Genomic DNA, 27171 nt, shown 5'->3' with positions numbered 1-27171 from the left:
GCTTGGCGAAGAAATAAATGTGACTATACCCCAAAAGGCTAAGTTTCAAATGTGTTCAGATCAATTTTAAAGTAACTATATATTCTTACCTTTTAGTTCATTATAAATTCAATCAGATATGAGCATTTCCTTTATTTTGCATGATATTCATATTGACTTCAACATCCTAATTTCACTAAGTCCATCACGTTGCCACTTCTAACCTTTCTTTGTATTCTAATGTTTGTATTCTGCAATTTCCTTAGTATTCCAACATTTATGTAAAGCTTCACTCAGTGTTTTAAAATTCTTGGTTGCAAAGCCATCCAGGCCTGTAGATCTGAAAATTTGCCCTCCGTAGATGTTTAACATCTCACTGGCAGCTACTGGATTGGAAAGTTCATCGGCTCTGCGGTGAGAATCCTTCACCCTGCTCCATCCCTGCAGAAATGAAAGGTTTATTGAGCACTTCTGCCTTGTCTGCATTTCTAACGATTAGCCATGGATCCGGCTTCACTCAACGCTAACATCCATACTCTTGTACATAAAATGTTTCTTCTTTCCTTAATCCTGCCAATCAAGGATTTCTTTTCCTTCTGATAAATGTTCTCCATGTCACATTTATATTGATTGCTATCTGATCCATTTCCCCTTTTCAACTTGTTAAATATTGCTTTGCTATCCTCACTTTGCCAATGAACCAGGATGGGCTTTTTAGATAAAGCTGTCTTCTTTCTTGATTAAAAGATTGCAGCCTTTGGCCATCTTCTAAAGGAGCTTTCAGCTTTCATCTGTTTTCTACCTGAAGGTGTTTTTTTTTTTTTTTTTTTTTTTTTGCAATTAAGTCTTTTGGAAGGCCCTTTGTGACTGGGAGCATCCTTTCCCTTTGCCTGCCCTGCATCAGGCTGTAATCAGAGGGAAGGGCTGATTTATAGGTGGGTGAGACTGTCTCTGTGCCACAACGTGGTTGAAATGAAGATGTAACATACTGAGTACGCTTCATGCCTGCTGTTGAGTTTGAACAGGATGTGAAGCTGTGTAAAACTGGACTGAGGACCTGGGCTGTGCCAGTATGTGTGGTAATGGGATGTGGCAACTGGGGAACCCAGGTAAGGCATAGGGAGTGCTGGGTATTTGTCTATTTTACATGCTTGTAAAATATGGTGTTCAAAGAGCATTTGGATGTTGTGTTGAGGGACATGGTTTAGCGAGAACCATTGGTGAAGGGTGAATGGTTGGACTGGATGATCCTGTGGGTCTTTTCCAACCTTAGCGATTCTGTGATTCTATGCTTTAATGATGCCTGAGTTCATTTAATGTCATAATGTTTTTTACAGAGACCCTGTAAGTAGTGTCTGTGCTTAGGAACCAGGTTCATTTTCATGATCAGTGGTAGCTACAAGGTATTTAAGTTGACCGGGAGGACTCATTGCTCAAGCTGCCTCTTCAGGAATTGATTTGGTATGGTGGTTAGGAGCTGACTGTCAGACCTGCACTGTGTGCCCAGCTCTGGGAACCAAATATTAGAGGTACATCGTGCTGGGACGGCCTAGCTGTGCATGGGCTCGGGGCTTAAGCTTCCTGACGTAGCAGTGGGGAGCTACACGGGCTTCTGAGGATTGCCTCTGGAGCAACATTTCCAACACTTAGCCACTGCTAGCAGTAAACGCAGGAGACCATCGGGGGGCACCAGAGCAACAGTAATGGGTTTGAACTGTTAATTAGTGCCCACACTGCTAATGTCTGTTTGGGCCAGTCAGGAACAAAAAGCAGCGACGAGGATGGGAGGCAATTTCTTCCAGTTCTTAAATCAACGTATTTTTCCATAGTAGTACTGTGTGTGAGGGCACGAGCAGTTAAAGAATAATCTATACCAAGTGTGAATCGTCTCATGTTCTGGGCAGCAACGTCCTTTTCGTTGTGTCTTTATTTAATCCTTTGTATACAAATACATATTGCTTACAAGGTTTAGACTGCAAAGTAGATATTTTAAATAATTATCACATACAAGTGATGAGAAACGGAAATAATAACAAAATAAAACATGAAACTGTGCTTGTAAAGATTCTATAGTTCCCTCCTTCCTAAGCATTTGAATTGTTCTAGGTGAACTCTGAATTCAGTGATGTCCAGGGAGTCAGCATACAGTTTTAGCTACAAATGAGTGCTTTTTTCTTCTTCTTTTTTTCCTTCTAAGTGACAGTTCAGCCAATGGTCTGAACTTCAGACATGAAGGGACACATAAAGACATGCCTTCTGGCCAGAGGCTCTATGTAGGTTCTGGCATGGGCAGATATTGTATGACAGTGGCTGTCGGCTACTGGTAAGTCATAGTGTCAAAGAATCCTCCTGATCCTTAGCCTGCCTTTTAGTGTGGGAAAAACAGTGTTTTTCCTTTTAACAAGAAAGATGTTACTTCACTATGCAGATCCTGTTTTTATATATCCCTCGATCAACACAGTCACCGCACTACTGTTTAGAACACAGTGCCCTTATGCAATATCTGGCTTTCACAAAGCAGCTAGGGGCATCTGGAAATTACTGACTTATCAGGTTCCGTAAGCCTGTCTGAGGTATCTTAAAAATGATGAAAAGAACTGTTAATCCTGCTGCTGCTTAACTTTAAAGGAGAAAGTCTCTTCCCTAAATTTGTGCAGCTCCTTAATTCGTGCACTAGATGGTGATCAAAAGCAACCCACGTTGTGTGCTGTCTTCGCTGTCATAGCTGACAGTGGGTAATGAAAGTACATGAGACTGGCCATTTTTTCTGCCAGCTTTTAACTTTTCCTCTGTCCCCGAGTAATTAATCTTTTTAGCAAAATCCTCTTAAAGATTAGAGTAGAAATGAAAGCGTTCAGCGGTGCTTCTGAGTTCTAATATTCTATTGAATCTGTGGATTTTGAATTATTTGTTTGATAAACATATAGGAAGCATCTTTGCTATTGTCGTCACCAAATATTCATAAAATACCTCACATCTTCAAACTAGGATTAGTGTTGCTTACACAACCCAGAAATTCAAATATACCCATTTTCAAACTAGTTGCTATGGACTGAAACCCGGTTTTTGAATGTAGGAATGTAGTGCTAGTGTTTGATATGAGATAATAATAGGAAAGGAGGAGCATTGCTCTGAAAATATGCTTACAGGTTTTTATATGATTAAAAAGGAGAAGGAGAATCCACCTCTATATTGCCCCCTCCAAAATTATAAAAACTGCTCTGGTATTCCTGTACCTTGGGAATACTTCTGGCTTCAAAGGGAAAGAATGCAAGATGTATTTTGCATTATGTAACTGGAGAAAAATGAAATCTGCAGAAGAAAATCAGTCAAAAAGGCTCCTTTTACTAAAAAGTTGAAGAGCATATTTTCAGGCATTGGAGTCTGGTAGATAGATCTAGACTGATTAGAGACATGGGTAAGACTACTACAATATTGCTTAGAGTGATGGTTGATAGAAAGTGCAGTGTTCAGACAGAAGAAAGTACAACACACTAGGCTGCTGTGACCCATACTTCAGCCATTATGGATCATCAGCATAGTTCAAATAAACAGTTGAAAGAAGGAGGGTGTCACATTAAAGCATGTCTTAATAGATGGTTGTTTCTTTATCCTCTGTGAATCTAAGTAAAGCAACAAAAGCCTCGCTCATGACTAATGCCCTGAGTAACTCTTGTGCACGCATACATTTCCTGAGGCTAAAAGGAGGTGGAACCAGTCTTCTTCGTTAGCTGGGACATGGGGGACAGCTGTCACAAAAGGTAGCTCAGCAGCGCTGTATCTTCACTTGTGGAAAGATGGAGGAGATCTGATGGTGCGTGGTATGTGGCTTAAATTAGCATTGAGAGTCTTCTGTTCTTCTTACTGAGCAGGACATAGATACCTCAATGCTGAGGTCTCATCCCAGGAGATGGATAGAGAATGTCCTCTTGGGCAATAACCTCAGGGTAAATATGTGGAACTCACTGCAACTTCTACAAGGCAGGCAGTGAAGGCACAGCTGACCAGCTGTCAGGAAGCTGGAGAGCAATTAAAAACTATCTGCTCACAGGCAACCGTAGAGTTAAAACAGCAAAAAGAAATTTGATGCAGCTACAGCATGTTTTACACTAGTGATCTACGTAACAATGAGGAAATGCATAGCAAAGCCAGATTCCAGACAACTGAGTTGATGGTATGATTCATACGCTTACTTCTAAATTCAGCAATCAACCCTGTTATAATGAGAATCATCTGAGGGAAGTAAAATAACAACAGTCTGAAGCATGTGGGAGGGCAGTAGCCTGTGACCATGCTAGATGCAGAATGTCAAGTGCTCTGCAGCATGTTGGAGAGATGGAGGTTATCCGATGGAGCTTTTTCTTTGGCTTGTGTTCTTGTTTTGTGGGTTTTGGAGGCCTCTGTAAGGCTGACTTTTGTTCTAAATTGGACCAACACAGCCGCGTGGATGCACTTGCTTGCACAGAATCATAGAAATATTAAGGTTGGAAAAGACCACTAAGATCATCTAGTCCAAATGTGGAATGGAATATATGCAAGCAGATAGTCTGCGTATATGTGGAAACTGGATCACTGCACGCACATGCAGCCAGCTTGGCAGCAGAACACCGAAAGGATTTGTACACAATTAACTTGTAAAAACTGGCTCTGAATGTATGAAGGGAAGTATTATCAGGAGAGCTGAGGCACACCCTTTATATGATATTAGCATGTATTCTCACAACTGTTCTTGGTTAAAGATGACACTCCCTCAAACAGAATCCAAGTTTCAAGCCTCATATTGTCTTATGCTGTGTATTTTAAGTTTTTGAGCTCAGAGACCCTAACATACAGTAGAATAATGAGGTAAAAGCATATGTGAATTTAATCCTGGTCTGAAGTTCTCCATTTCAACTTTGTGGCAGATGAAGCTCCCTGCTGCATTTAAAAGGCAGAGTTTTCTAATTATCAGTATGCATGTGTGGGACCAATGGGACACTCCTGGGATGAAATGCAAATGAGTTCTTATTTATAGCAAATGATTCAGAGCACATGTCCCTGTAACTTCAGAGAAAATTGTCAACTGTCAGCTGTTGAATGGAGAAAAGACTTCAGAGCAGAAGCAATGCAATACAATGTCAGAAAGTGGCTGAATCCAGGTGCTCTCAGAATCCATGGGGATTCCTCCTTTTCCACCCAACGTGTATGAAACCACCGTGGTCCTCTGTCTTGAGTCTGTTCTGTTGCTGGTACCTGGATCTGCAGACCCCTCAGGATGCAGGTACTTTGAACTCTTATCCTGCAAGCTGGCTCGTCCATCTTGAAGTTCACTAGTGTTTACACATCTGTCAGAAGACAAAAATAATATTTTTTTAAGAATACAGGGTAGACTGTGGTGATCAGATGCAGGGGTCAGCCTGGTGAGTATATCAATGAACAGTCTTTGTATCTGATGGCCCTGTGTATATTTTCCCTCTGTTTCCTCACATTTGTTTCTCCCTAATCCACCCTGACTTCTCCCTGTCCACACATGAGGTCTTTTCACCTAAGCATCCCCTAATGTGTTTTCTGCAGTCCCAGATTTTTTTTCCCCTCTGTGTCCTGTGAGAAGTACGGTTCTCTTCTCCTGGCATTCCTGTGAGAATTTCTCATTTATCTTTCTTTGTGGGTTTCACACCTGCAAAGAGGTGAGTGCTCTCCTTTGATAGTCAGAGCAGTACTCAACATGGCATGCTCTGTTTTCGCTAATTGGGTTACCAGGGCTCTTCTGCCGGTCATAGTTGCTCTGATCCTTGCTGGGTCTTTGTGTTCTCTGTGGTTAGCCTTTCATCTCATCACCTAACACACAGCTACCGTGTCAGTAACTGGAGCACAGGGCTTTGCTTGTACTCTGAATATTCTCCCTCTCCTCTGTGACCAGTGCAGCTCCTGGACCTGTCCAGGAATGTAGATCTTAGATATTTTTGATCTAAGATAAACCATCTGCATAGGTTTTGTTTTACCATGTTTTAGCCATCTAGAAGGTGTTCCCTGAAGCCCCTGGAGTAGGAGAGAGGCTTTTCCAAATTGGTCCCATCTGTCTTAGTTGCCTGCTCTAAGATAAATCACTCTATGGAGGTGCACTTTTTTCTGCCTTGAAGACAAAAAGCTAAATGAGTAAGCTAGATGTCCAATGTTCAGACTGCCAAAATGATGGGAGTTAAATCTGACTTTCCACTTTTTGCTTTCAGTGCTGCAGTCTGTGTCTCTGGGTAACACTCGATGTACAGCTCAGTGCTGATGCTTCTCAAGTTGTTACTTCTCCTGTGTGAAGTAAGCTACCACCATTTGTGCACAGTGCAGGGCCTGCTTGAAAAATACCATCCAGGATCAGTATCAGCTAATATATGGAGCTGAAATTTTTAAATTGTAGTCTACATTACCGATGAGTGCATGCATAAAGATGGAACAACCGGGATTTGGTGTTATGTGATCCACCATGTCCTCACTAAAGCTGCACAATCACTGGAGTTGACACCAGTTGCCAACTCTAGGTGTGCTGTGAGTGCACGGAGCATTAACTACCAAAGGAGCTCACATCTGTACTGCAAGTTTCCTGAAGGAAACCACTTTGAGCCAGTGAGTTTGTGTGGGTTCTGCAAGACTATTTGCAAGGCAAATATGCACTAAAAATATGCCATTCTGCTCACAAAATCACCAATATACCTGACTGACATCTAGTTTTGGCGTAGGGATGTGGTTAAGATCTTGGTTGTTATTTCCTATTTGTGTGTCTCAGTTCTTTCCAGGAATTAAGATAACGATGATAGCATTTCCTTATCTGTGAAATACACTCACATGTGGGGGTAGAAAACAGTAGATCTCCAAAATAAGAGGAATTTTTCATTTATACATAGAATTATGGCTCTTTTTTATTTTCACTTTTTCCTGACAGCAGCTACTTACTGATTTGTTTCCTTGCTTCTCACCTGCCTGGTGAATGGATGTGGCTGTAGGAGTGCCAGGTTTTAAAACAAATGAGAAAGTTTAAGAAGTGGTATAGCTCAAACAGAGATTCTTGAAATCTTAGCTGTGTTGATTCTAGCTGAAGAATGGAAGGAAAGTCTACAGCAGCATGAAGGAAAAACCAATAAAATGTACTGTAATACAGTTATAGTAGAGGGAAAAAAAAAGAAAGTATTTCCATCCTCAGGTATTTAGTTTTATTGGAAATTATTTGATTCAATTATCAGAAGTGTAGTAATTATGACCCGTGCAATACTAATGACTATTGGCAATAAGACTCATGAGGACATGCAATCTAGTTAGCTTTAATGAGATGGATTTAATAATACTTTAGATTAACATCTGTTAGAACCAAGTATCGAGATTTATTGTTCTCTGAATAAATATTGACCTCTTGCTCTCAGGTCAATAAATCTTAAGCATTTCTGTACTTAAATGACTACTTATTACGTTAGCACTCTTTTGTTTCCTACCACCAACTTCAGTATGAGGATGGGAGACCTGCACTTCCTTTGTGTTGCATCAAACACTTCTTAGAAGGAGTTGCAAGAAAGCCCTGAATTTGTAAAGAGGGGAGAAAAAGAGTTGGAGTCCACATCCTTTGTCCTTTCTTCACATCAAACTGCCATTCTTAGCTCTTGCTTGATAAATAGAAATTTCTGAAATGACCAGAAAAAATCCCTGGTACTGCCACAGAAAAAGGATGTAGTTTGCATCATCTGCTCAGTTAAGCAGTCTTTGTATTTTGTGTAATGCTGTGAGTAGTTGTCCTTGATGTGTACTGAGGTACAAAATTTTCTGTTTTACTTCAGATTTCATTTTGTACTTCAGATATTTAGATACAGATTCCTTTCTAGCTGTGGGCATCTCAAGAGGATTGAGATGGAACATATTTCTTTTTCATGCCTGCAGGGTAGGAACTTCTTGATAATCTCTAAAGGGATCACTGTGGTCAGAAATGTATACAAGTCTTACAAAATTTCTCATAACCAAGAAGACTTCTTCTAAAAACAGCAGAAAAGTATGAAGACTGGTATCCATTCAGTAGAATATTTAGGCCTTCCTTTCAAATTTAATAGAGTTCTAAGGAACTGTGCAATAGTCTTAACTCTACTCCAGGTGAAGTCAGATATAAAACTCCCAGTTATCTTCAATGGCAGACTTCTGTAGGTGAATGCTGATTAATGTAGAGAATCTTTTCCTGAGCCACCGATGAACCAGAGACTTTATAAATTATGTAGAAAGATTATTTGTATTTATTGAATTCTGTGGAACTGTTTCAATAAAGAAACTGAGATCCAGTAGCCTTTAGTGGATGAATTTTTTACAGTAGATCATAACTGCTTAAGATCAAAAGATTGTTCTTGCATGCACATTCTCTCTTGTAAAAATAGGTATGCTGTGCAGAAGCCTAGCAAAAAATGGGTGTCTTTCACATTTTTTTCACTGTGCTGTTCTTCTGTTTCAAACTGTAGTACTTTTACCTTTTTGTTGTGATTTAGAGATTGCTGTGGCACTGGGGGAAATTGTGGCATTTGCCATGGTCCATAGGCCTGGCTGAATGCTGAACTGTAGCTACGGGGGTGTAGAGTAGGAGCAGTGTTAACATTTTTTTTTATTATTCCATATATTTCTTTTTGAGGTAAGTATATTGCTACAAATCTCTGCAGGACAGATGGTAAATGTTGAGCCCAGTGTGCCTTTCCCCCACCAACTGCCTTCACGTTTTCTAAGGATCAGATCCTTAGAGGATTGACTTCAGCAGACTCGAAAGGTGGGCCCGGGTGAATCGAATGAGGTTTTGCACTTGAGTCAGAGGAATCCCAGGCATACATACAGACTGGAAGGAGCAATTCTTGAGAGTAGCCCTGCAGAGAAGGACCTGGGGGTCCTGGTGGATGAAAAACTGAACATGAGCCAGCAGTGTGCTTTTGCAGCTTGTAAAGCAAATGGTATCCTGGGCTCCATCAGAAGAGGGGTGGCCAGCAGGGACAGGGAGGTGATTGTCCCTCTCTGCTCTGCCCTCATGAGGCTCCATCTGGAGTTCTGCATGCAGGTCTGAGGCCCCCAATACAAGAAAGACAGGTGTTCAGATGTAATGTATCTTCTTTTGATTGTAATCATGTATACTTTGGTTTTTTAACTGCAAACAATGGTGGGTGCAAACTATTATTTTCCCTTTACTTTGCACCTGTTGAGACTGCTAGAAAACTTGCAGATTCTGAAACCTTATGGATCCTGTTTCAGGATTCTTTCAGTTCCCTGATTGTCCATGCATTTAGGCACCCAGATTTGTAATGTATGTTGTATTTCACTTGTGAAAAAGAAGAAAGAAAATATGCTTACTGGGGATGAGGAGAGGAGGAAAGCTGAGCTGGAATGAACATGGGAGAAGTGATGACTTCGGTAGGATTCCGTCTGGAAAGGTTTGGTAGCCTTTATTTCATGTCAAGATTAGGCTTTAAATTAATCAGTTTCAGATAGACAAAACAGTTATCATAAATGACAGTTATTGGTTCTATGTTTCACTGGATGGAAGGGGAGAGGTGTCATTTTCCCTGTTACATTATGTGGTCAAATCAGATAGCAGCCTTGCTTTTGTGGTAGCAGTCTGGGCTATGGCAGAATACCCCCACCTATCCTCCTTTAGAACTGGTTAAAAGAATATGTGCAAAGGTTCATTACTATTCTTCATTACGTAATGTAATACAAGTACATAAGGTGCTACCTTATGCCACAGTCTGACCTGTGTAAGTAGAAAATAAGGTGTTAACAGCTGGGAATCATTCCAACATTCTGCATTGACTTTCGTTCTTCTACTCCAGAAACACGTTGAGCTTTTGAATTTGTGTCACCAAACAATGTAATCTTCCTAGTGTGAAGTACTCCTCCCAGCCCCAGACATTCTCACTGCACTGTCATCCTTTCTCCCAGTGGAGAAGAACAACAGAAGCTCATCCCTATGCATACAAACTAAAAAGGGTATTCTTCTGTTACTTGCTCTTGCTTTCAAGATGACAAGCTGCCCTTTCATGCTGTATGGAGAAGGGAGATCTTGTCTTTGGCAGGGTTGAAAGAATGGAAAATCTAGTCACTAAAATGGGTACTTAAAGTGTTGCAAAGAAGAGTTAATGTACACTGTGAAAACATTTAACGCGATTGTTTTTATAAAACTAGTAACACTCAAGTCCCTTGCTGCTCTTTAAACAGATCAGTGTGCTCATGCCTTTCATGGTTTCTCAATACTTAGACTTTCCACATGGCTTGCTAATGAAACTTTGCCAAAGCAACACAAATGTGAGAAATAATAGGGAATGTAATTAATAATAATAAAGAATCATTTGAATTGTCTTGAAAAGATGCATGTACTTAGATGCGTGTGCACCTGGAAAATAGCAGTGTTTGCCAACGTAAGTTTTAGCTATGAGTGAAAACATACGCAAACATGTCCAAGCACTGATTTGTGGGTTCTCTTGGTTCTGCCTCCTTCTTAGGAGCAAATACCCCGAATGTAAAAGCCTTAAGCTGAAGGCAATTTTTTGTTGCATAAATAACTGGCTAAAGAAGTCATTCAAGGCAATCAAAATCTGAAGCCAGCCTGCCACCTCCTATTAGTCAGGTCGTTTGAAGTGATTTGTGGTGTTCATTAGTGGATCTTCTGGCAAAAAGTGACTGGACAGAAGATTATATTCAGTGTCTGATAGCGTAGACATGCTGCACAGCCCTGAGTTGAAGGTGCGTGAAAAATGTCTGTGTCAGGGCAAAAATACAGCAGCATCTGGTCTCCTTTGATATGTTAGTTGTTCTGAAGAATGTGGAAGTGGTTACTGTTATTTTGACAAATGCGTTTATTTCTCCTTTTGTTGCATGGTGTGGCACAAGGGGAACGCTGGCGCAATAGCATACAGCAATAATTTATTAGTGGTTTAGGGATGTGGGCCCAGAACAAATTCTAGACAAAAGAAAAACATGTTTGGGTTTTACGGAGCGCCTTGGCTACAGGAACAAAGCTCTGATTGGGTGTGCAAATATTTGGTATTTCGATTGTCCCGGTTGGGGTGACAGCTGACAAATCGTCTGAGTTTGTTTTTAATTATCACCAAAAGGAGAGAAAGCCCGTTGTTTCAAAGCCAGACACTGATTTTGAAGCACAAGGCAGGAGAAGATATTTAACAGTGGAGGATATACTTTCTCAGTGTTCTAATATGTTGAAAGCACTATTACTTCCAAATATTTATAGTATTTAGCTAGTTTTGTGATTACAGCCGAACGGAGTGTTGTGTTGACTTGTATTGCATCCAGTGATTGATACTAAAATATCAGCCACAGTTCTCGCTTCATGCTAACTGATATCACTGATATCAATGTTATTTTCTGCACTCCTAGGAAAGGAGGTGGATGTGCTGTGACAGATGTGTGTGAGACCTGTTTGGCACAAAAATAATCAAATAAATATCATACCAGCGTACAGAGCACCCATAAGGTATCGGGGTCAATTACAGTAGATATATGAACACAGAGAGGCCTCACTGCCCTTAAGAGTCATAGGCTCCTTGTGAAGGGAAGAAGCATGTCACCCAGAAGAGATTGAGTCATTTGTTTGAGACGACCCAAACATTCTCTGGCAGGGTTAAGGACCAATCCTATTTGTTGAGTCTATCCAGTTCTACAAATACTTTGCTATCCTTCAAGCCAGATAAGAAAGACACATTGTAAAGATGCATTGAAATTAGTAGGCAATATATACAAGTTTAAAACTGTATCCAAATACTTAGATGAATTGGGTTTTTGTTTACTTTTTGTTGCAATTGCTGTACCATAGTTGTGTTCTCATCAATGTGCATAACTCTGAACTTCTCATTTCTTGCAGGAAGCGTAACTTGTCAGACTTTGAATAGCCAACAAGTCACCTTTTAAGTAAAAACCATGAACTTCCAAATACAAATTTGCCCCTTCTGGGGTAGTCAGAATGAGTTTTTGTGGTCAGATGAGAGAGGCTGTTCTGCATAAAGTTGTCTTCCATTACAAGAAATAATTGAGGCAAGAACACAAAATGTGTTTTCCATTTTTTGTGAAATCATGAGAATGTGATCTTTCCATTTTGTACAAAATAGTGTTTTAAAAAAACCACAGCAATAGTGGGGTTTTTTTTGTTGGGTTTTTTTGTTGTTGTTTTTTTTGTCTTCTAGCTACATCTCTTCTGCCAATTCCTAGCGCAGCATTCAGTACCTCTGAAAGTTTCATAAATGCTGTATTTGTGGAAGAGAAATAGTTTGATCTGCTAATACACTGCTATCCTTCCAATAATGTCTAGCCTGCTTTTGCGGATCCCTAGAAAGGTTATTGATTTACTGCAAGTGTGGTTTTCTCTAGTAAAGGCTTTTTGCAAACTGCCACCTGAAAAAGGAAGGAGGAAATTTAGCTGATTGCATTCTGCTTCCATTTCTGTGGCACTTTTGAAATGATTTCAGAAGGAGCAGAATGGGTTATGTGACTGTGAGTTACTGCTGCCAGGAGCTGGAGGAGCTCTTCAGTGTTGTGTTGGCTGGGTGCATGGTGAAGTGGGAGCTCTCAGAAAAATGCTGCCGATAAAATTTGCCATTATTAACACTAGTTTTCACAGATACATTCTGACTTTGCAGTACTTGCTAGGCTAGCAAGATTAGAGTCAGCCATACTACTTAAAGCTATTCACATGCGTTTCCCAGCCAATTTTTGCCGACAAAACATACAATCCCACAAAATTTCTCATACTTTCTGTCTTTTCTAGGGGCAAAAATTCTACAGATGTTTTAGTTGAGCAGCGTCAGCACTTTTGACTCTACGTATTTATGGCTGTGCAAATAATGGATTTTTTGGTTTGACCACTGAAATAAGAAATTGAAAGGAATTCTTGTTTTTAGTTGACCAGAAATAATTTTTGGTTTTCAGATGTACTGAAATGAAGCAATTTGCTTGGTTTAAGTTTCCTCAGTTCTTTTGTACTCCCTGCAATAAAAATGGCTCAGTTTTCCATTGAACATTGTTTCCATTGGAAACAACTGTTCCAAATACAATGTTCTGTTTTTAAAATTCAGAACACCTTACACTTTTCTGGTTTCTCTATTTTTCTGGCTGATGCTATGTTTTCAGTTGTACTAACTGTCAGATGTATATGTTGTTCTCCTTCAGGTAATGTTTTTTTGTAAATTCATTGCTTAGTAGATCATATATTTTTTAGCCAGCACTGGGGACAGTACAAAATTTTAAAGATACTGCCCATGGTTTGGAAAAGCTGTCGTGTTATGTCAGTAACTGAAATGACTAGACCAATATGGTTGAAGTCTGTTAGAAATATAGCAGTGTGGGTAGTATTCAGGTAGCAGAAGTACAGTGCTAGAGGCACAGAAAATCATTTGTGATGGGGCAGTTTGAAAATACTGGATTAGGTGTAAAAGAGATCCATTACCGATTAAGGGAAGGCACTGAGAAAGAAATTCATATCCAAGGTAGGACATGTCTGAGCTTTCTTGCCCTTTCAAGGTATCTATTAATTGCAACTGCCAGAGACAGCACTAGAGCACAAGAATAAGAAGCTAATTAAAACCAGTAGGTGCTCCTTGCTTTAGTTAAGCAAGATGAACAAGCTAGCCTAACTGTTGGGAAATTCTTGTCCTCCTTAGGATAACTTATTTGGCTATCCATACCCAGTAGCACTAGCACAGGTAGGGTTGGGAGCCCAGTGGATTTAACTTGTGAACAAAAGATGTACACTGCATCTTTTTTTGTTGTTGTTTTGAACTGAATATAGGAATTAAACTATATGCTGGTAATAGTGGGCTATATAGTTTAGAAGTTAATAAGATGGTGTGGTTTTAATAAAGCTAAGCATCTGTGGGCTTTTTTGTTTGTTTGTTGGTGGTGTTTTTTTTAAATTTAGAATGAACTTCTGCAAGTCAGTTCTAAACATCCTCTATTCAACATGAGGCAGCTTATAGTGAATAACATCAAAGGCCTTATACTGTGACATGAGTGCTGGGGCAAAAATATCATCTATTCAACAGAGCTGCTCTGGATTAAATCCATGTGCTAGGAAATTATCATAGCTTAAGAACCATGTTTACATAGTGTGACATAGTGAGAACGGTTTTGGAGGCCTTTGCTACCTGTAGAAGAATAAATGATCTCAAATAGAGATTTCATCAAATACTCTAAAAGGATTTTAAGCACCCAGACTTGGGAACTAACTTTTGGAGACTCTAGGCTTATTTTCCTGCTGAGAAAGTCCTCATCTCTGTTGATTAATCAGTCCTTGATAGCTGCTGAAGTATGGCTGTGGCCTGAACTTGGTGGGAGTTCTTCGAGTATTGGAGAGACCTGCATTAATTACCTCTGAGGAGTCAACTGTGGGAAGCATAGAAGCTTTTAAGGTATCACCCTGTAGTACAATTGCACAGAACTGCTCTTCTCAAGGATACTTGAGATGCAGAGAGGGAAATGTGTTAGTATGTGTAGATATTCCAGCTGCAGTGTCCATACTGGCCCTTGCTGTTCATCACACTGCCCTGTGTGTGTGTGCAAGCTGGGAAGGAACCTTGGCACCTTCCACATGGATATATGTATGGGTCAGCTGCAGTCTGGATTCTTGGTAGGAAGAGCTTAAATTTAGGCTAAAATTTTCTGGTGTTTATGGTGCAGTTGAATGCTAGCAGGGAGTAAGGGAAGGCCAACTGTGTTCTGGGCTGCATTAAAAAAGGGATGGCCAGCAAGGAGAAGGAGGTGATCGTCCCCCTCTACTCGGCTCTTGTGAGGCCCTATGTGGAGTACTGTGTCCAGGCCTGGGGCCCCCAGTACAGGAAGGATGTGGAGCTCTTGTAGCGGGTCCACAGAAGGGCCACTAAGATGATCAGAGGGCTGGAGCACCTCTCCTGTGAGGAAAGGTTGAGGGAACTGGACTTGTTTAGCTTAGAGAAGGCTCTGAGGAGACCTCATTGCGGCCTTCCAGTACTTGAAGGGAGCATATAAACAGGAGGGGGAAAGACTGTTTACAAGGATGAATAGTGAATAGGACAAGGGGGAATGGTTTTAAACTGAGACAGGGGAGGCTTAGGTTAGATATTAGGAGGAAGTTTTTCACACGGGGTGGTGACACACTGGAACAGGTTGCCCAAGGAGGTTGTGGATGCCCCATCCTTGAAGGCATTCAAGGCCAGGCTGGATGTGGCTCTGGGCAGCCTGGTCTCGTGGCTGGCGACCCTGCACATAGCAGGGGGGTTGAAACTAAATGACCATTGTGGTCCTTTTCAACCTAGGCCATTCTGTGATTCTGTGATAGATTATTCCATCATCCAGGTAAACAGAGAAGGATCCAAACTACTATGTCTGTGTTGCTATAGCTCGTAAAACTTCCGCTATAAAAAGTGAAGGAGGACTCCAGGCAGCATGAGATGTTAAACCCCCCTGTGTGGGTCTGCACAGCAAGGCCATGATGCACGAGTCCATCCTGTGGGTCTCCTGTTGTAGCAGCCCTGCTGGAGGAGGGCCTTCTGCTCACTGTGCTTCCTCCCCACCTTTCTGGCATGTCCAGTAGCTAAAGCACTTCTGAAGTGATCTTTTTAAATAGTAATCTCCAGGGTGAGGAGAACAAAGGAGAGAAGAGAACTTAAGTTTTAGGATACATTACACTTAAAATTCTGAGACAGTTCCAGTGACAGGCAACATAAAGAATTAGGTTTACAATTTGAAGTAAGTTTCATTGTAAAAATAATTGGGCTGGTGAAGCAATCTTGCTCTCACTAAATTGCTTTCCTAGGAACCTATCCTGAATGGGGCTGTGCAGCTCTTTTTGATATTTGAACATCCTTAGTTCTCATTGACTTCAGTGGGAATTGAACTCATTGAACTCCTCACTAGGTAATTAGTTCCATATAGGTCTGATTTTTCTGTAGAAAATCGGTAGCTGCCTTTACTTTCACTTAGCAGTCAGACCCAGTGCTCCTCAAGTCCCAGCCTTAGCATCTATGCATCATTTAATGGCTCTTTTGTGAGACACATACTTAAGCATTTGTGCTTATATTCTGTTGCTTACTGTGGACAGGATTCACAATAGTTTTGTTACAAAAACTGCATCACATTACCAAATAGAACATGCAAAATACTTGATGGAAAATCTTTCCAAAAGTAACCCTGTCAAAAACCTGCAAGATAGTTTTTAGTTTACTTTAGGTTTGCTTTCTTTTTAAGTAGGATGAATTTGTTTTGCCTACAGAAAGGGAAGGATGTACTTCAAAACAAATATTAAGAGGACAACTTCAGTCGCGTGGAGGGTGAATTACATAATGACTGAGATAATGAAAATGAGATTTTTCTGCCTCTCCTCTCCATGAGAGAAGACCTACTGAAATGCAGTATATTTACAGCCCCTCATATTGCTGGAGCTCTAAATGTTTTTGCTTTCATGGTCTCCATTTGTGCTACTGTACATCTGGGGATGATGGATTGTTGAGCACTGGGTGTTGAGATGAAGAGAATCAATAGGATGATACAAAAGATGAAATAACTCTGATGGAACATCAATAAAGGCTAAAAGTTGCCATAGGGATTTGAATCTTAAAGAAGAGCTTGAGAAAGTATATTAAGAATTCACTTCTCCCTTTGCACTTGTACTGCCTTTATTCCATGAGTAGAAGTCACATGGGGGTTCTTGTCAAGGACAGGGATAAAGGAGGTTTTTTTCTTTTCTCTGTCAATATGGTGCTCTGTATGATACCTGCTGGGCGTGATGTCTTCTGAGTGCTGTCACTGTGTCATTGTTACCTTAGCCCACAGCTGGTGCGAATAAGAATGGAAGAGTAGAGCTCTTATTTACATCATTACCCTGTTAGAGGGTTCAGTGCACACAAACTGCAGGAGAAGTAGGAGAACTTGTATTGTTGCTGAGTTATTCAGTGTTTAAGAGAATATGTGTTGCAGGCCTCTATGATGGTGTACATAGCCTGGAGCATTCCCAACCAAGAGTCTTTCCTTTTGACTCAACCAACTGGCAAGTTGTGCAAGTTGTGCAAAACCAGTTGCAGAACCCAGATTTTGCCACTGTACAGTGGTGCATTCAGTGATTTGTTGGGTTGCAGTTTGAAAAATTTGATCTGAAATGGAGTGTTTAGTAAGTAGCATACTTTTTGGGACAAAAAGGTCTGTCTCATGCAAAATAACTACCATCCCTATCCAAGCAGAAGTGCAGTGTTGTTGTTGTTGGGGACTGTTGGTTTTTTGCTTGTTTGTTTGTTTTTTGCTTGAGCATAGACTAAATGAGATTAGTCTGATGTGATTCTTTTCAATAAATCCAAGTGCAAGGTCTTGCACCTGGGTTGAGGTAACCTCTGCTACCAATACAAACTGGGGGATGAAATGATTGAGTGTGGTCTGCCAAAAAGGACCTGGAGGTACTGGTGGATGGCAAGCTGGACATGAGCCAGCAATGTGCCCTCACAGCCCAGAGAGCCAAACGTATCCTGGGCTGCATCAAAAGAAGCGTGGCCTGGAGGGTGAGGGAGATGATCCTGCCCCTCTGCTCTGTGCTGGTGAGGCCTCACCTGGAGTATTGCATCCAGGTGTGGAGTTCTCAGTACAGGACAGACACGGCCTTGTTGGATTGCATCCAGAGGAGGGCCACAAAAATGGTCCAAGAGGTGTAACACCTCTCCTACAAAGACAGGCTGAGAGAGCTGGGGCTGTTCAGCCTGGAGAAGAGAAAGCTCTGGGGAGACCTGAGAACTGCCTTTCGTTATCCAAAGGGAGGCTTTAAGAAAGAAGGGGAGAGACTCTTTAGCAGGGGCTGTTGTGACAGGACAAGGGGAAATGATTTCAAGGTTAAAGAGAGTATGTTTGGGTTAGATATAAGGAAAAAGTCTTTTACAGTGAGGGTGGTAAGGCATAGGCACAGGGTGCCCAGAGATGTGGTGGATGCCCTGTCCTTGGACACATTCAAGATTGGGCTGGACTGGATTCTGAGCAACCCGATCTAGCTGTAGGAGTCCCTGTTTAGTGCAAGAGAGTTGGGCTAGACGACCTTTAAATGTCCCTTCCAGCTCTAAGGATTTTATGATTTTGAGATTCTGAGCTGCAAAACAAGAAAACAGAGGAATCGTTGAATCATTTTCCAGGCAGACAGTAATCCAGGTGGGAGATGTTTTTCTTTCCATGGTATATGGATAAATTTGATGAATTCTATTTCTAAATGATGCACATGTTGCAGATATACAGTAGAACTGTGATTTTATTGCTAGCTAGGATCTTTATGCAGGAGGTGCACCCAGAGCCCCATATTAGATTGTATAGTAAAGGTACTATTGGATGAGAGTGAAGGTATCACAGTATGCATCTTAATGTTTCTGCTGAAATGTTGAATGTTTGTTCTCATTGTTATCTTCCTGTTTTTCCAAATGTTTATCAGAACTGCTTTCATGAACTACTTCTTAATTTTTGCTTGCAGCACTATGCAAAAAACCAAACTTCTGGTTGCAGATTGCATTCTGAAAGGATATTCATTGCTCTCTGGTGCATAATTCATACTGATGTCACACTCTGGACTTTAATTAGAATTCCTAACTCCATCACTCTCAGGTTTAAAAAACAAACACTAAATAAAACACGTAGCCTTGTCACAAAGATAAAGTTAATTCAGAGAGGTAAATTAAGTTCGAACATGAACGTTCCCCCTCTGAATTCAATATACATTTTGAAACGGTGATAATATAGACACACCATTCAGCAAATATGGAAATGTGGGCTGTTAGTGTTGAAAACTGGAGTTGTTTCTATCTAAGCAAACTGTATGGGAGCTGCTCACTAAGACGTGCCATGTAAAAACTGAGCTATTAAGGCATGGTTGGCACCATCATTTTTCTTTTGCAGATCTGGTGGTATTTTCCAGCACTAACTTTTAGAGCTAAAATAAATTAATGCAGAAACCAAGGTTAGGTCCTACACTTATTTGCTTAATTCAAAGTCAAACTGTCACAAAAGGATGCAAAGGAATAAACTGTTCCGAAACGCATTAGTGTTATTAGTAATATATTAAAATGCAGCACATTTTTAAAAATATTACTTATGTCAATTCTGTCTTCCAAGGAATAGAGTACTTAATCAAGCAATGCATTTAAGTTTATGACTTATTTCAAGCATGAGAACACAGAAGAACTACTCACGTGCTTAAAGTTAAGCACAAGATTAATTGGACAAGGTTAATAGCCCTGCTGGGATGAGATCAAGTACTCAACTATAAGGACTTGACTCTTCCAATCTTCCTTATAGTTTGTTCTTTGCTGAGACACCTATGAGATTTCATCCCGTTGCACACAAGAGTGGTGTAGCCAAACGTTACTTACATTGTAAATCTAAAGATGAAATCTTAACCTCTGGGATCAGGACTTCTCCCTTAATAGTGCGTTGCTCTGTCTTCTCTGGCAGCTTAAGGTTCACATGAGTTCGATGGAGAGTGTCCTCTAGAGACAGCTGCTTTGCAGGTGTGGCAGCTGAAGGGCCCAGAAGTGAAAGTAATCAGGCTTAGGCTAGTTAGCACAAGGAGATAAAGTGTACCCTTAACCAGCTGCAGCTGATGTTCTAACTGAGTTCAAGCCTTTTCTCTAAATCTAGGGCCGAGGGACTTTAACCAGAGCTTTCCCATGTGGCAGATGAATGCCGTGAGCAGTAGGCTTTTGAGGGATTTAGATTTTGCTTTGATTCTCCCAGGAGTCCCAGAACGTAAGGGTTTCAGTGAACAATGTGCCTCTAAGTCTTAAGGTTTGAACTGTAATATTTCTTGGTGCAGGCAGCTGGGAGGCAGCCACGGGGTGCAAAACTCAGGTGCTTCAAAAAAGCTTCATAAGGCACTAAACAATTCCTGTACAGATCTGCTGTATTTCTGAGGGTGACAACAACACTTCTGTTTCTCTGTTTTCAGGTTGCTCCTGTAGTTAAAGAAAGGATGATGAAGAAGGGCAGCATGATGCTTGGGTACCAGCCTAACCAAGGCAAAGTCAACTTCTTCCGCCAGGTGGTGATCAGCCCGCAAGTGAGTCGAGAGGACATGGACTTCTTGCTGGATGAGATAGAACTGCTTGCCAAGGACTTGTAGCTGTAGCTCTACAGCACCAGGCACTGCTTGTGTGTGATAATTATGGAGACAGAATGGCAGCAGTGTTCTGGTGCTATTTTGTGAAAGGTAGTAAAAAGCTTGACATATAGATTGGAAACTATCATTTAACATTGTGACGTTCAGAGTTTTGCAGGTAGAATACCCCTCTGCGGGAAAGTGTTTGCTGATGGGGGCTGGGACAGGGCAGTGCCTGCAGCACCACGGCCATTCTGGGAAGTGTTTCCTGGAGCAGGGAGCACTTCTGAGAATGGTGTCTGTATCCCAGAGAGGGCTGCTACTCATGAGGTGCCTGCGTAGCTCGGGCTGATTGCTTATTTAGGCAGGCAGTACTCCTCTGAAGTTACTGTTAGTAGCGAATTTAGCTCAGTGAGCTTTAAAACGCTCATTAGTACTCTGTCTACTCTGTCAATATTTTAGTTTGGTAGGAGTTTAAGAGCAGAGACCTGATATTTACACTGATAAGACTGGAAATTGTGAACTTAAATGAAGAGTTCCTCAAGGCCTCTAATTAGGTGAATTGCCCAGATTTCCCACTGTGAGCACCATCAGACAGTAGAACAAGGGCCTGGTGAGGCTGTGCTGTCACGTCCTTGAGGTTTGCGGGACCTGGCTGGACAAAGCCCCAAGAAGTCAACACTGACCTTGCTTTGAGACAGTAGAACGAGACGACTGCTGAAGGTCCCTTTCAACCTAAATGATTTGTGATTCTGTGAAATCAAATGATTGGGCCTGGTCATTGTTTGCCAACATTGCCTACACTGCAATAGCAGTGCTGAGAATATTGGGAGTGTCTTAGAAATTCTTACCTCTTTGGTAACAGGAGTTATCTATAAGTTCTAAACTATATTTAAAGCATATTTATTTAATGGATTTAGATGCACTTTAAAATTATAGCAGACAAAAAAGTATATTTACCTGAAAGATACATATTTTTAAACATGACCACTGTTATGTTAAAAATGTAGAAAAGTGTCAGTTTTCACTGTCAGTCTATATTTGCCTACCGATTTGAGGTGACTTCATTTTACATTATCAGTGTATAATTTATTCTTTGGCACTGAAATCAACATGGAGGTGATCAGTGAAAGCCTACCTGTTTTTATGATGGGAGCCATCCGAGTATTTTTTTGTTAACCTTACGTTGCAAAGTTAAGTTCTAAACTTCGTATTTGTGTTATATAAGAATTATAGTATCCTTTTGATTTGTTGTCATTCTAGCTATAAAAGGGGCAGTTTTATAAAGCTAGAAATGTATTTCTTGGGATGAATTTCTTGCAGCAGGTTAATGAGAATAACATCTTTCATCATCTGATCAACATGTACTTACCTTATTGTTTTGATGTTTGTTCCTTATTCTGTATTTGAGGTGGCACTGACCAATGCAAATCTTTCTGCTGTAACGTATTGCTGAAGGTTGTCTTTAAACACAATGCTTTTGTATTTTCATTTCCTACATTATACTAGGATCCAACATTGCGTGACATTCCTACTTCCCACCTCCAGGATGATGGTATGGAAAGTTTAGCAGGGTCATGATAACCTAGGAGGTCACACAGTCGGAGCAGTAGATAGGAGGAAGAGTCGAATCTGCAGAACTTGACAGATGTCTTTAACAGTGTCCTGGAAGTGATTCTTCTATTGCTATTTTAGTGAGTCACTGGATATTAAGCTGAACTCCACATTGATATTAACATAAAAATAAATGGCACAAAGTGGCCCGTTGATTCTGCACTGTAATAATTGCAGAATACTTTATCATTTACTATCTATCTAGTGCTTCTGGGTATACCAGTTGCTATGGTTTTGTAAAGTATATAACAAAATTCAGGGCCCACAAAGCTTATTTAGCCTCCCAGCCACTCTGGGTGGAATGCAGAGCATGGCAAGGGGTGCTGAATGGATGCGATGACTTCGCTGTTGCTTCTTATGGTAGATAGGACTGTTAACCCTTCACTTTTTCATTTGTGTCCTTGAAGGGAAAGACAGAATATGGTGTCAGGATTCTTTTATTGTTATCCAGAGTCTTGGTGAGTACTTAATTTTTGACTCAGAGGAAGCATGTCACTTGCCATCAGCTAAGAATTAGACCTGGTGTTTTGTGACACCACTACTATCAAAAAAGTGTTGTTTCTTTCCATGTTAGTGCATTTTTCTGTTTCCAGATGCTGTGGTACTTCTGGCGTGTGTTGGGCTAAAGTAGCAGTTTCTCCTGTATCAGCAATGGCTATGGTTCTTTTTTGAAATGAGGGGAAACTGGAACTTTTTCAGTGTTTGCAGAAAGTGTGTCTCAGATCAACATGTGCACTGATGTCTTCAAAGGTATGGTTTAACCATTCAGTGTGATGCAAGTGCCTTATCTGATGTCTATAGATCTCCTCGTGTTTCTGACCCTTTATCACGTCCATTGTGCGCAATGAGTGGTCTCATTTCCGGACTAATGTAATTTTTTTCATAGTTGCTTACTTAGGATTGGTATGTATGAAATGGCTATTTTGTAGCTGATTATTTTAATAAAAAGTGAAGTAAATGACACCCATAAAAATGCAGGCTGTGTTTGTCATTTGTCAATCTAAAACTGCTGAGATATGTATAAGAGAGGTACCAATGAGCTCTCCAGATGGAGAAACAGCAAGCTGCCTGCACAGCTTTAGAATGTGAAACCTAGCTTAACCATGCTTCAGGATGTGGTTTATCTGTGTGCTGTGCCCTTATCATCTTTAATAAACATCATCTTGGATGAAAATGTGTCACCATTTATCTTGCTCTTGCTTTCAAATGCAGAAGCTAAATTATTTTTGCAGATTTGCCTTTTTTTTTTTTAACTATATGGGATTGGCCCATGAGCTCCCTCCCACTCTTAGTTACTGAGAAGCAGCATCTCTCAGGATGCTAAGCCAATTGTGAAAGTAGTGGAGTACAGGTATAAATCAGTGTAGAAACAGATCCACTGGCTGATTTGTTTTTTTGTAATTTTATGTGTCTACTTTTAATAATCTTTTTTCAATATGGAGCTTTAGGAAAGAAAGTAAAATACTTAGCAGGGATGCTGAGGTAGTTATTGCTGTCAGTTATATGGATGCATCTTCTGAAAACGTTGAGCATTTTGTGCTGGATCCATGTGCAACGTCACTCACAAATCATTGTGCCTACAGCGAGCAGTCCTGCTCTTAGGACTTCTAATACAATTTCCTGTGAAAGATTAATACTAATCAATAGAGTCTGCTTTGTATGATTTTAGTGCCTCTGACTCCACTGATTTAACTGGAAACCTTTGCTGGACTGGGATGTTTCATTTCAATATCAGTAGTTTGGCACTCAGAACACCTCAGTTTATCTACTCAAGGCTCATGTTGAAGATCAGGTTTATCTGTGTGTCTGTAAGACTGAGTTGGAATGTATTTTCATTTGTATCATCCAATGATGTATTAAGATGCTTTCCAAATAATGTTTGACCCTTAAAGGGCAAGAAATACCTTTAAAGAAAAGCATAGAAAAAGAAGAGAGTTGCATTCATAGAACGCCATGTGAGAGTTTGCAAAAACCCTGTTATGTGTCCAAGATTTCTTCATACACACAGATCCCAGCATTCAGTCATGCTCAAATTATTTTTAAATCCTTGGGTGGCATGATCAGACTTAAACAAACAAACAGACACTGATACAAAGTGTTAAATGCAGAGGATAGGAGAATTCAGCAATATTTAACGCTCAGCTTGCTGACTCATTATATCACATACAAGCTCTGAGAAAAGCCAGCGGTACACTAGAAGTGTAATTCTAATGCCCAGTTTTCAACTGCTCCAAATCTGCATGGCCTTTCTTCCCTATTGGCTGCTGATGGGCATTCAGCTGGAGAGCAAAGTGTGTTCATCCAGGAAATCTGTTCTAGGTAAGGCCTGCTGACATGATGGCCCTTCTTTCTTTGGCAGAACCACTAAATGCTGATACATTGTTTGAGTTCATGGATGCTGTATTTAGTACAGTAGCTACTGTTACATCCTGAAATAATGCAATTGTACATGCTAATTGCAGGTTAGATGCAATTGAAGCAACGCTGTCTGGCAAATGCACCGTGCAAACCATGAGAAACCCTGGTGGAGAGGCTTCCTTCCTTTAAATTGAACGTAGTCTCCCACAATTACATGTTTTTGCTTCAGATGTACAATTAGATGTTATTACTCTAATTCTGTAACTACACAATAATCATCTAAAAATTACTTGGAGGAACAAAACAAGGAAATTTGCACAGCGAGAGGTACAATGAAGAGAACGTCAAAGGTTTCAAGGCAAACCCACAATAGGAAGCAATGGGTAATGGGAACAATTAACCTTTGCTAAAATCTAATTTACGTGAATGCATTGCAAAGCGGCGCTGCAGGAGCAGCACGGTGAGATGGTAGCGCCCATTGTAGAATCACCACAGAACTTCTGTATCCCCTAACGTTGCAGCCATCTGCCCCACAATATCTCAGTCCACCCACTGATACCAGAGAAGACATTAATGAAAACACCACACCTTGTAACATGGCAATGGTTTTGTGTATAACAGGATAAGGAGAAACTGAAAGGGCAGTACTGAAAAAAAGTCTGCCAGAGATGACCACTGTAAGCTCCCATACATTCAAAGTACAATTGATCACATAAGGCAAAATGTGGGCCCTTCAAAGTCTGCTGAACACGTTCTGTTTTGATGACGTAATTTCTTTCTTGTAAGTAACTTGGAGAGCAATCGTTTCTACAGAGCTTCTTAAAAACAGAAAGTATGATGAAAACAGTTGCCATGAAAGAGCAGAGGCCCATGGAGCAGAGCATCTGCCTTTGGGACCGTGTGGTCTTTATTGTCCTTTGCACAAAGCTGCTCTTCCAAGAAGCTTTCACACCGCCAGTCATTCTGGGAAGTGACTCCGTGGAGCTGGCAGACACTGGCACTGGCAGCTACAGCATTATCCAGCCTGCTCTTTTTGTTCCAGGTGCTAAGGACTTTTTGCTCTTCCTCTGATGCTGTACCCTTTCTGGTGCTTGCAAACTACAGTTTATTTGCAGGGAGATTTTCTGTATTTGGCATCGTGGGGAAAATGTCAGCATAGCAGAAGGAGGAAGATTGAAATCTGGACCAAAGGCAACATTCAGGGTGGTATGTTGGAGCAGTGTTTGCCTTCTCTGTCTCAGCTATGGGTTTTTCTCGATGCTCAGATGATTGTTACCCACTGCTGCTGTCATGACTATGTCAACACCAAGATCAGAGCTTCACTATACTCTGTACAATAGGGGAGACAAAAAACTAAAGCAAAGTGTGGCAGAAGGAAATGTAAGTTGTTCTGTTCTACTGAAGAGTGATGCACAAGCAAGTTAAATCCTCCATTTTTTTTGTGTGTGGAAACTTGCACTGTGGCTTTGGAAAAATTATTGAAGACATTACTAAAAGAAAACATGGTGCTGCATAGAAATTGGGCATAGTGCAATATCAGCTTAGTTAGACTAACCAGATAGCAACCTGGAGTGAAAAGCTAATTGATAGACTGGACTCCATTATGGTATTTGTTGTGGTATCATTTGGGAAAACCTGCACTAGATGGGAAGCAGGACAGCAAATATAAGGTGGGTAGGACTATCTAGTGAGGGATTAAAATAGGTAATGCAGGAAGGAAAATGCTGCTCAAGCAGTGGCATTTTCCTGCTGATACCACTGTCACCACTGACTCATTCACAGTTAATCATATATTCATGAAGTTTTCTGATGGATCTAAGTTAAAAGTTTTAGAGTTTTAGAGTTTGGAGAACTAGGTAAGTTTAAGAGCTTATGGTGGACAGACTCCATTGAACATCATGCAAAGACTTTGCAAAAAGCTGCAGAAACATTTTGATAAGAGCTAGTGTGTGGTAAACACTTGAGAAAAATTGTGGGGATGAATGTGAAGATTGCATGAATGCTCTATGAGCTAAGCCTAAGTACCTCATTAATAAAGTCAGCTAAGAAATGAGGTTCTAAACATCAAAGCAGAACTAGCCCTCATATGGAGCACGGCAGCAGGAAAACTTGAGCTGGGCATGGGGTTGGTGCTGGTTCCAGGCCTGCAGCTCCCAGGTGTGTTTTCACAAGCTGTGGGCAGCAAAGAGCTATGACGTTGATGGGTTTTACAGCACTGAAGAGCAGTGCTGCCTGGCGTCATGCTTCATCTACTGGTGTTTCTTCTGGTAACAGACTTCTGAAACCAAAGGATGTCTCTTCCAAAGAGCATTCTTGGACATGGTGTATGTGATAGATGTCAGAAAATGTTGCTTTGCTTCAGGCCAAGTTTTCTGTGAAAACTATTGGATTTCAATGGATGCTAAGGAATGCATGCGGAGTGACAATGAAGTCTAATGGTGATCCTTTCATAATGCCCACATGGCGATGGGGACATATGGCCGTGGTGTATACCCCACGGTGACACTGCTGCATGTGGTTTGGCTGAGCAATGGGGAGTTCAGGTGCCCTGAGCCCTGCAGATCCCAGAGAGCCCCTCATCTGAGCAATGAGTCCTAACATTACCTCTTCACCAATGAAAATGTTGTCAGGACTGTGCTGGTCACATTTAAGTCGGATGGCCCCAGAATGCTGCTTTCAGGCTTGATTTTATTTTGAAGCAATAGAAATGAATGGTTTTTTTTATATATAATTTTCCTTTCCATGAGAAACACTACTGTTCTATGGTTAGTTATGAAAGAGGGTGTCCTATTCTCATAGCCCCATACATTTTGAAATTCCCCTGGAACAAAATTTCTGGCTTCTTGTCTTCCCTGAAGTCACAGTCTTGGAGCCAGAGGCCAAAGAAGAACTGCAGTCCGTTGATGCCATCAAGATGCTGTGCTGTCCATCCTGAGATGGGATCAGTGATACCAGAGAGATAGTGTAGCCTGTAATTCATTAGCTCGAATTCTGGACACCCTTAAGTCTTCCTGTGAGGTTATCTTAATGGCTTATCTTTATTCTCCCTTCTGATCTGGGGGAACAACCACTCCTGAGATGATGCATTTTTCCTCTTTGCAGCTTCTGTGTGTTCAAAGACCATCGCCAGAGCAGTCCTCTGAAAC

At 40.9% G+C, this 27171-nt stretch overlaps 1 protein-coding gene across 4 annotated transcripts in view; it reads left to right on the top strand.

The window, feature by feature from the left end:
- The window catches only part of GADL1 (glutamate decarboxylase like 1), a 254504-nt gene extending 231864 nt beyond the window's left edge, over window positions 1-22640 (top strand). For all 4 annotated transcript variants that reach the window (XM_046937979.1, XM_046937980.1, XM_025148022.3 and 1 more), the window contains one exon: window positions 19904-22640. In XM_046937979.1, the coding sequence (XP_046793935.1) occupies window positions 19904-20077 (174 nt within the window). In that variant the 3' untranslated portion in view covers window positions 20078-22640. The remainder of the gene's footprint in view (window positions 1-19903) is intronic.
- The last annotated feature ends 4531 nt before the right edge of the window (window positions 22641-27171 follow it).

Source organism: Gallus gallus, chromosome 2 (genome assembly GCF_016699485.2).
Source record: "Gallus gallus isolate bGalGal1 chromosome 2, bGalGal1.mat.broiler.GRCg7b, whole genome shotgun sequence".
NCBI classification, from domain to species: domain Eukaryota; kingdom Metazoa; phylum Chordata; class Aves; order Galliformes; family Phasianidae; genus Gallus; species Gallus gallus.
The sequence above is the reverse complement of the archived record's forward strand: the minus strand, read 5'-3'. Positions and strand labels throughout refer to the sequence as shown.